The sequence below is a fragment of the Pelodiscus sinensis genome, chromosome 29 (genome assembly GCF_052426305.1).
Source record: "Pelodiscus sinensis isolate ZL-2025 chromosome 29, ASM5242630v1, whole genome shotgun sequence".
Classification (NCBI taxonomy): Eukaryota; Metazoa; Chordata; order Testudines; family Trionychidae; genus Pelodiscus; species Pelodiscus sinensis.
Window position 1 is genome coordinate 687346 of NC_143080.1, and position 10111 is coordinate 697456.

General features: G+C 71.1%; 1 protein-coding gene across 6 annotated transcripts in view; it reads left to right on the forward strand.

Annotated features, from left to right (window-relative positions):
- SAMD14 (sterile alpha motif domain containing 14) overlaps window positions 1-8000 on the forward strand; it is a 29486-nt gene extending 21486 nt beyond the window's left edge. For all 6 annotated transcript variants that reach the window (XM_075911356.2, XM_075911360.2, XM_075911361.2 and 3 more), the window contains 5 exons: window positions 1619-1693; window positions 2110-2266; window positions 6091-6210; window positions 6407-6562; window positions 7010-8000. In XM_075911356.2, coding sequence (XP_075767471.2) covers window positions 1619-1693; window positions 2110-2266; window positions 6091-6210; window positions 6407-6562; window positions 7010-7150 — 649 coding nt within the window. In that variant the 3' untranslated portion in view covers window positions 7151-8000. The remainder of the gene's footprint in view (window positions 1-1618; window positions 1694-2109; window positions 2267-6090; window positions 6211-6406; window positions 6563-7009) is intronic.
- The last annotated feature ends 2111 nt before the right edge of the window (window positions 8001-10111 follow it).

Genomic DNA, 10111 nt, shown 5'->3' on the forward strand with positions numbered 1-10111 from the left:
GGATGGAGGTGTGAGGGGGACAGATGGACGGATAGGCAGAGGTGTGTATAGGGGGATGGATGGATGGATGGATGTGTGGGGATGGACAGAGGGCTGTGTTGGGGACAGGCGGCCGGCCAGAGGGCTGTGTTGGGGACAGGCAGATGGACAGAGGGCTGTGTAGGGGACAGACGGCCAGCCAGAGGGCTTTGTAGGGGACAGGCAGTCGGACAGAGGTGTGTAGGGGACAGACGGCCGGCCAGAGGGCTTTGTAGGGGACAGGCAGATGGACAGAGAGGTGTGTAGGGGACAGACGGCCGGCCAGAGGGCTGTGTAGGGGACAGGCAGTCGGACAGAGGGCTGTGTAGGGGACAGACAGCCGGCCAGAGGGCTGTGTAGGGGACAGACGGCCGGTTAGAGGGCTTTGTAGGGGACAGGCAGATGGACAGAGAGGTGTGTAGGGGACAGGCAGTCGGACAGAGGGCTGTGTAGGGGACAGGCTGTCGGCCAGAGGGCTGTGTAGGGGACAGGCAGTCGGCCAGAGGGCTGTGTAGAGGACAGGCAGGTGGACAGAGAGGTGTGTAGGGGACAGACGGCCGGCCAGAGGGCTTTGTAGGGGACAGGCAGATGGACAGAGAGGTGTGTAGGGGACAGGCAGATGGACAGAGAGGTGTGTAGGGGACAGACGGCCGGCCAGAGGGCTTTATAGGGGACAGGCAGTCGGACAGAGGGCTGTGTAGGGGACAGACGGCCGGCCAGAGGGCTTTGTAGGGGACAGGCAGTCGGACAGAGGGCTGTGTAGGGGACAGACGGCCGGCCAGAGGGCTGTGTAGGGGACAGATGGCCGGTTAGAGGGCTTTGTAGAGGACAGGCAGATGGACAGAGAGGTGTGTAGGGGACAGGCAGTCGGACAGAGGGCTGTGTAGAGGACAGGCGGTCGGACAGTGGGCTGTGTAGGGGACAGGCAGTCGGACAGAGGGCTGTGTAGGGGACAGGCAGTCGGACAGAGGGCTGTGTAGGGGACAGACGGCCGGCCAGAGGGCTGTGTAGGGGACAGACGGCCAGTTAGAGGGCTTTGTAGAGGACAGGCAGATGGACAGAGAGGTGTGTAGGGGACAGGCAGTCGGACAGAGGGCTGTGTAGAGGACAGGCGGTCGGACAGTGGGCTGTGTAGGGGACAGGCAGTCGGCCAGAGGGCTGTGTAGGGGACAGGCAGTCGGCCAGAGGGCTGTGTAGGGGACAGGCAGATGGACAGAGAGGTGTGTAGGGGACAGGCAGTCGGCCAGAGGGCTGTGTAGGGGACAGGCAGTCGGCCAGAGGGCTGTGTAGGGGACAGGCAGATGGACAGAGAGGTGTGTAGGGGACAGGCAGTCGGCCAGAGGGCTGTGTAGGGGACAGGCAGTCGGCCAGAGGGCTGTGTAGAGGACAGACAGTCGGCCAGAGGGCTGTGTAGGGGACAGGCAGTCGGCCAGGTGTGTGTAGGGATGAAGGGATGGACTTGCTGCAGTTTATATGAATCTTGCTTGTCAGCCCCCACCCGACTGCCCTATGAGTATCGGAGCGCCCGGTGCTGGTCTCCCCCAGCCTGCAGGGGCTCTCGTCCCCCGCGCCTAACGAGCTGCCTCTTGCTCTGCCGCAGGGTGACCCTGAGACGAGCTTCCTCCAGCAAAAGCAGGAAAGAGAAGGGGAGCAGCCGCCTGTCCATGGGTAGCAGGTGAGCGGCCTCCCAAGCCCCTGCCCAGCAACGTCGCCCCGAGCTCCCCGGACTCCCTGCCTCCCTGTGCCCGTCGCCCTCCTGGCTTTTCCATGGCACTTGGGATGCGCCCGCCTTGCCGCTCAGCCTCCTCTCCTGGTGCCTGGTGCAGCGGGGACCCAGAGAGGGGCAGCCAGGAGAGGCAGCGCTGGAGACATGCTCAGTGATGGAGCTGGGGCGCCGGAGCCGTGAGGAGATGTGCAGAGGGGAGGGAGATCAGAGCTCGGGGGGATGGTCTGGGTGCCCTGGATGAGCCGGGCCTGGGCCAGGCTGGGTTCAGTGGGGTCAGGGCTGGCCAGGCGGGCCGCTCGGGTGCTCTGGCCGCCTGCTGGGCCTGGGGAGCGAGGGAGCTAACCCGCCTCCGGCTCCTTCCCCAGGGAGCTGGTGGAGGGCGCCAGCCGCTCCGTGTCCCCGTTCATACCCTTCTCCTGGTTCACGGACAGCGGGAAGGGCTCGGCCTCGTCCGGCAGCACCGTCTCCCCAACCCGTTCTCCCCGGAGCGAGGGCTTCAGCCCCAAGAAATCTGCCTCCCAGGTCAGTCCCCGGCCCCGGCCCCCTCTGTACAGCCGGGGCAGCAGCCCTGAGGCAGAGCTGCCCTGGGGGAGGGGCCACGCCATACACAGCGCTGCCCTGGGGGAGGGGCCACGCCGTACACAGCGCTGCCCTGGGGGAGGGGCCACGCCGTACACAGCGCTGCCCTGGGGGAGGGGCCACGCCGTACACAGCGCTGCCCTGGGGGAGGGGACACGCCATACACCAGCGCTGCCCTGGGGGAGGAGACACGCCGTGCACAGCGCTGCCCTGGGGGAGGGGCCACGCCATACACAGCGCTGCCCTGGGGGAGGGGCCACGCCATACACCAGCGCTGCCCAGGGGGAGGGGCCACGCCATACACAGCGCTGCCCTGGGGGAGGGGCCACGCCGTACACAGCGCTGCCCTGGGGGAGGGGCCACGCCGTACACAGCGCTGCCCTGGGGGAGGGGCCACGCCATACACCAGCGCTGCCCTTGGGGAGGGGCCACGCCATACACCAGCGCTGCCCTGGGGGAGGGGCCACGCCATACACCAGCGCTGCCCTTGGGGAGGGGCCACGCCATACACCAGCGCTGCCCTTGGGGAGGGGCCACGCCGTACACCAGCGCTGCCCTTGGGGAGGGGCCACGCCATACACCAGCGCTGCCCTTGGGGAGGGGCCACGCCATACACAGCGCTGCCCTTGGGGAGGGGCCACGCCATACACAGCGCTGCCCTTGGGGAGGGGCCACCCCATACACCAACGCTGCTCTGGGGGAGGGGCCACGCCATACACAGCGCTGCCCTGGGGGAGGGGCCACGCCATACACAGCGCTGCCCTTGGGGAGGGGCCACGCCATACACAGCGCTGCCCTGGGGGAGGGGCCACGCCATACACCAGCGCTGCCCTGGGGGAGGGGCCACGCCATACACCAGCGCTGCCCGGGGGGAGGGGCCACGCCGTACACAGCGCTGCCCTGGGGGAGGGGCCACGCCATACACCAGCGCTGCCCTTGGGGAGGGGCCACGCCATACACCAGCGCTGCCCTTGGGGAGGGGCCACGCCATACACAGCGCTGCCCTGGGGGAGGCGCCACGCCGTACACCAGCGCTGCCCTTGGGGAGGGGCCACGCCATACACCAACGCTGCCCTGGGGGAGGGGCCACGCCATACACAGCGCTGCCCTTGGGGAGGGGCCACGCCATACACCAACGCTGCCCTGGGGGAGGGGCCACGCCGTACACAGCGCTGCCCTGGGGGAGGGGCCACGCCGCACACAGCGCTGCCCTGGGGGAGGGGCCACGCGGTACACAGCGCTGCCCTGGGGGAGGGGCCACGCCGTACACCAGCGCTGCCCTGGGGGAGGGGCCACGCGGTACACAGCGCTGCCCTGCAGAAGGGGCCACGCCGTACACCAGCGCTGCCCTGGGGGAGGGGCCACGCCGTACACCAGCGCTGCCCTGCGGAAGGGGCCACGCCGTACACAGCGCTGCCCTGGGGGAGGGGCCACGCCGTACACCAGCGCTGCCCTGGGGGAGGGGCCACGCCGTACACAGTGCTGCCCTGGGGGAGGGGCCACGCCGTACACAGAGCTGCCCTGGGGGAGAGGCCACGCCGTACACCAGCGCTGCCCTGGGGGAGGGGCCACGTCGTACACCAGCGCTGCCCTGGGGGAGGGGCCACGCCGTACACAGCGCTGCCCTGGGGGAGGGGCCATGCCGTACACCAGCGCTGCCCTGGGGGAGGGGCCACCCCGTACACCAGCGCTGCCCTGGGGGAGGGGCCACGCCATACACCAGCGCTGCCCTGGGGGAGGGGCCACGCCATACACAGCGCTGCCCTGGGGGAGGGGCCACGCCATACACAGCGCTGCCCTGGGGGAGGGGCCACGCCATACACCAGCGCTGCCCTGGGGGAGGGGCCACGCCGTACACAGCGGTGCCCTGGGGGAGGGGCCACGCCGTACACAGCGCTGCCCTGGGGGAGGGGCCACGCCGTACACAGCGCTGCCCTGGGGGAGGGGCCACGCCGTACACCGGCCCTGCCCTGGGGGAGGGGCCACGCCGTACACAGCGCTGCCCTGGGGGAGGGGCCACGCCGTACACAGCGCTGCCCTGGGGGAGGGGCCACGTCGTACACTGCGCTGCCCTGGGGGAGGGGCCACGCCGTACACAGCGCTGCCCTGGGGGAGGGGCCACGCCATACACCAGCGCTGCCCTGGGGGAGGGGCCACGCCATACACCAGCGCTGCCCTGGGGGAGGGGCCACGCCGTACACCAGCGCTGCCCTGGGGGAGGGGCCACGCCGTACACCAGCGCTGCCCTGGGGGAGGGGCCACGCCGTACACAGCGCTGCCCTGGGGGAGGGGCCACGCCGTACACCAGCGCTGCCCTGGGGGAGGGGCCACGCCATACACCAGCGCTGCCCTGGGGGAGGGGCCACGCCATACACAGCGCTGCCCTGGGGGAGGGGCCACGCCATACACCAGCGCTGCCCTGGGGGAGGGGCCACGCCGTACACCAGCGCTGCCCTGGGGGAGGGGCCACGTCGTACACAGCGCTGCCCGGGGGGAGGGGCCACGTCGTACACCAGCGCTGCCCGGGGGGAGGGGCCACGCCATACACCAGCGCTGCCCTGGGGGAGGGGCCACGCCATACACCAGCGCTGCCCTGGGGGAGGGGCCACGCCATACACAGCGCTGCCCTGGGGGAGGGGCCACGCCATACACCAGCGCTGCCCTGGGGGAGGGGCCACGCTGTACACCAGCGCTGCCCTGGGGGAGGGGCCACGTCGTACACAGCGCTGCCCTGGGGGAGGGGCCACGCCGTACACCAGCGCTGCCCTGGGGGAGGGGCCACGCCGTACACCAGCGCTGCCCTGGGGGAGGGGCCACGCCGTACACAGCGCTGCCCTGGGGGAGGGGCCACGCCATACACCAGCGCTGCCCTGGGGGAGGGGCCACGCCATACACCAGCGCTGCCCTGGGGGAGGGGCCACGCCGTACACCAGCGCTGCCCTGGGGGAGGGGCCACGTCGTACACAGCGCTGCCCTGGGGGAGGGGCCACGCCGTGCACAGCGCTGCCCTGGGGGAGGGGCCACGCCGTACACAGCGCTGCCCTGGGCGGGGGGTCGTAGCTCTGCCATGGCCCTTCCTTTACACCTTGGGTTATCAGTGTCTGGTTCTGAGCGGCTTTCTTATTGCCAAAATAATAATGGGGAGGGTGCATGACTGTCAATGGCCCCGGGGGGGGGGGATCATGGGGTGCCTTGGGGGGGTGGCTGTCAGTGGTTGTGGGGGGGATCGTGGGGTGCCTTGGGGGGGTGGCTGTCAGTGGTTGTGGGGGGGATCGTGGGGTGCCTTGGGGGGGTGGCTGTCAGTAGTTGTGGGGGAGGATCATGGGGCTGCGTTGGGGGGTGCCTTGGGGAGGATGGCTGTCAGGGGGATCGTGCGGTGCCTTGGGGGGGTGGCTGTCAGTGGTTGTGGAGGGAGGATCATGGGGCTGCGTTGGGGGGTGCCTTGGGGAGGATGGCTGTCGGGGGGATCGTGGGGTGCCTTGGGGGGGTGGCTGTCAGTGGTTGTGGAGGGAGGATCATGGGGCTGCGTTGGGGGGTGCCTTGGGGAGGATGGCTGTCGGGGGGATCGTGGGGTGCCTTGGGGGGTTGGCTGTCAGTGGTTGTGGAGGGAGGATCATGGGGCTGCGTTGGGGGGTGCCTTGGGGAGGATGGCTGTCGGGGGGATCGTGGGGTGCCTTGGGGGGGGTGGCTGTCAGTAGTTGTGGGGGGTCGTGGGGGGGTGTTTAGCCTTTCGAAGGTGCTGACCCCCCGGCCTTCCCCGTGGGCAGGACTCCACCCTGAGCGACGACTCCACCCCGCCCAGCACCAGCCCCCGGACGCTGGGCAGCGGCGCCAGCGAGACGAAATGCTCCTACCCCTACCACACCCTGTCGCAGTCCTCCGACGAGGTGAGCCGGCGGGGGCAGGGCCGGCCTGGGGGGGCTGGGTGACCAAGTCCAGGGGGGAGGGGCTTTTCCGTCGGTCCCAGGGCCACAGCCTGCTCAGCTGCCGGGCCCGTGGCAGGGGTGGCTCCGTCCGTGGGCAGGTGGGGGCTGGAGGATCCCTGCCGGGCCCCGCTGCAGCTGCCCCCTTTCCGCCCGGCAGTTCCTGGACGAGCCCCTCAGCGCCGCCACGGGCTGGAGCAGCCAGCAAGTGGGCCAGTGGCTGGGGAGCCTGAACCTGGAGCAGTACGTGGGCGAGTTCGCGGCCCGCGAGGTGGACGGCCAGCAGCTGCTGCACCTGGATGGAGCCAAGCTGAAGGTGCGGGGCGGGGGAGGTAGGGGACAGACCTTGCCCCGGCAGAGCCCCAGCGCCCGCCCCTCAGCACGGTGGACCAGTCCTGATCGGCTTGGCCTGGGGCGGGGGGGGGGGCTAGACAGGGCTCCCGATTTGCCAGTGGATTCCGATCCGTTTGGCCCAGCCGGGCATCCCCCCGGGCTGCTCCATGCAGGGGCGGGGGGGGGGGGTTTCATCCCCTTCCCCTTCATCAGGGTCGCCCTTTAGCACGGGCCCCCCAGGGCCTCCCCTGTAGCCCCTCCCCCCAGCTGGGGGCTGCTCCATGCAGGGGCGGGGGGGGGGTTCATCCCCTTCCCCTTCATCAGGGTCGCCCTTTAGCACGGGCCCCCCAGGGCCTCCCCTGTAGCCCCTCCCCCCAGCTGGGGGCTGCTCTCCGCGTGACCGTGCGCCCCACCCGGCTGCCCCCTCCAGGCGCTCGGCGTGAGCAGCTCCCAGGACCGGGCCCTGCTGAAGCGGCGGCTGAAGGAGCTGGGCGCGGCCGTGGAGAAGGAGCGCAAGGCCCAGGAGAAGCGGGAACGGCAGAAGAAGAAGGAGCAGGAGCGAAGGAGTTAGGGAGGGCGAGTTGGCACGCAGCTCCGCCCAGCCGAGGGGATTCGGGCGCGCAGGGACCACGGCGGAGCCCTGGGCACGGGGCGGCAGAGACACCGGACCCCCGGGGACCAGCCAGTGCGAACGCTGGAGCCGCTGCTGGGCAGCCTTGGTGCCCACCCAGGGGCCGGTCTGTGGGGCGAGGCAGCATCACCGGGGGGCACGGAGCTGCCAGCAGCCTCCTGGATCCCTGCTGGCGCCCGTAACAAGCAAGCCCCTCTCCTCTCCTGCCCCTCCCCTTCCCCACTCGGGGGCTGCTGGCGCCGCTGGGCCCGGCCCCCGCCTGGCTAGTGGTTGGCCCCGCCGCTGGGCCCGGCCCCCGCCTGGCTAGTGGTTGGCCCCGCCGCTGGGCCCGGCCCCCGCCTGGCTAGTGGTTGGCCCCGCCGCTGGGCCCGGCCCCCGCCTGGCTAGTGGTTGGCCCCGCCGCTGGGCCCGGCCCCCGCCTGGCTAGTGGTTGGCTCCGCTGCTGGGCCCGGCCCCCGCCTGGCTAGTGGTTGGCCCCGCTGCTGGCACATCTTCCCCCTCCCGGCTTCCCTGCTGATCTTCGGCTGCTCCCGATTGGTTCCAGTCACCGAGCTGCTGACCGGCTGGCCTGCCTCACTAACCCCCCTCCCCTCCCCCGCTGAAGGACGGCTCAGCCCCAGTGCGGATGCAGGATGAAGGCAGTGCATGGCAGCACCCCTCCCCCACCCACCACGCCTCCGGGGCCCAGGGTGGCCACAGCCCGGACTCACAGGGCCTGGACCAGTTGCTGAGAGCACAGACACCGGCCCAGGGAGAGACCAGGAAGGAAATAAAACCAATTGCAACCAGCCCTCCCCCCAGGGTCGCTCTGCGCCATTCCCCCCCCCCCCCCCCCCGCGTGCCAGGCTGGGCCGGACCAGGGGAGGGGTGAGCTGCCCTGGTCCGTCAGGCCCTTGTGTGTGTCTCTAGGGCAGCCTGGGCAGGGGGTGGGGGAGGCCGGAGTCTCAGGGGCAGGCGCAGTCCCTGCCCCTGGGTGTGCTGCCCCGGCGGGGCTCTGCTGGCGGGAAGGTGGGGGGGGGGGGACGATGCTTGCGCCTGGAATGCACTGGAGCCAAGTCCAGGAAGCCCCAGCAGCTGAGACGGGCTTTCCAGGGCGGCTCTTTGCTCCTGCTGCCCTGCCCTCTAGGGATGCTCACCCCGCCCCCTGCGGAGAAAGGCCTTGGGTACCACGGGGGCACTGCTCAGCCCCCCCAGCTCCGGGAGCAGCACTGCTATAGGGGCAGCCCTGCCCTGTCGACCCTTAACCCCCGGCAGTAGCACCCCTCACACCCCGCCCCAGCCAGGAAGCAGCAGCGCCCCGACTCCCCTCCCCCCTCTGGCAGCAGCGCCCCGACTCCCCTCCCCCCTCCGGCAGCAGCGCCCCGACTCCCCTCCCCCCTCTGGCAGCAGCGCTTCAATAGGGGCGGCCGTGCCCTGTCGACCCCCCCCGGCGTGTCAGCTGCTTGCGCGACCAGAGCCCCGCGCTGCCCAGCATGGCCGAGGAGTGCCGGGCCGGGTGCGTGCGGCAGGCTGGGCGCTGGCTGCAGGGCTCGGGGCCCGGGGAGGTGAGGGGGCTGGTGCAGCGTGTGGCACGCTGGGGCTGGATTGACAGTGGCTGGGCAGAGGCAGGGGAGCGAGGGCGAGGCCGTAGGCACAGGGTTGGCGAAGGGGGCGCTGCAGCCAGGCATTGCAGGGGCAGGGAGGCTGCTGGGGGAGGGGGTGAGCGTCACCTTGTGCCAGCCCCTCCCATGCAGCGCAGAGTCCTAACTTTCAGCCTCCCCCCCCCCCCGGCGAGGTGGGCCCCTGATGTGGCTTGAGGGGGGGGCTAGCCCCCACCCCCCACCCCGTATGACGAGTCCTGGGCCAGCAGGGGGGTTACAAAGGGCTCCCACCCTGCTTGCCTGGGGACCCCGCTGCACTTTCCTGGAGCGGGGGGCAGTCCTGGCAGGTTTAATCCTGGCTGGGTGAGAGGGCCATGCCAGAGCTGCCCAGCTGGGTGGGAGGAGGGGGGCTGTGAGCCCGGGGGGAGAGGGGGAGGTCCTGAGCTAGGGGGGGTGTGTGGGGCAGGGACGAGCCCCTCTGTAGAGCACCCGGAGCCCTGGCTCCTACCAGGGACCTGGCTGGGTTTGCAGGGTGGCCAGCCCTCTAGTCCTGGGCCTGGCACACGCTCGGTGGGGGGGGGGGGATGGAGGGCCGGGGCGCTGCATCCAGAGGGCTGCCCGGAGAAGGGCAGAGCGGGCACCCCAGTAGCCTCCCACCCATCTCTGCTGTGGGGGGCCGGGGATCAGCCCTGCAGGGCGTGGCCATGTGGCAGGCTGGAATAGCGCCCGGCTCGCTAGTGGCCTGCAGTGCCCCCACCCGCCACACGGGGGCAGGGCGCGCTCAGCCACCCAACAGCCCAGTTTCCGGCCATGCACGTGGGAGCTGCCGGGGCCGGACGCCCCCCCAATGGTGCCGGGCGCTGCACGTGCAGCCCAAGGGGCGGCTAGCACCCAGGAAATCAGCTACGCCCCTCCCGCCCCACCACTGCCGCCTGGCTGGGGCCTAGAGCCCGGGGCGGTGTCCTGGCTGGGGGCGGGGCGCAGGGGTCGGCTCTACCAGGCAGGACTCTGGTTTCCTTTGCCGCCGCCTTGCTGTGCACCCGTCCCCCTCCTGGCCAGCGGGCCCCTACTGCCCCAGGTGCGCCCTGCTTGGTGCGCCAGGACCCTGTGGAGGGGCAGGCCTGAGGGCTGAGCGCACGCTGGGTTTCTGGCCACACACCCGCTGACCGGCCATAGCCGGGGGTGGGTGGCTCTTGGCCTTAACCTGCCCGCTGCTCCCCCGGCCTTGCAGCGCCAGGGCTGGCTGGTGCTTCGTGGCAGCTGCACAAAGCCCCACGCCCCAGGCCAAGCCGGCCCCTTTGCACCCCCTGATGGCCCCCGA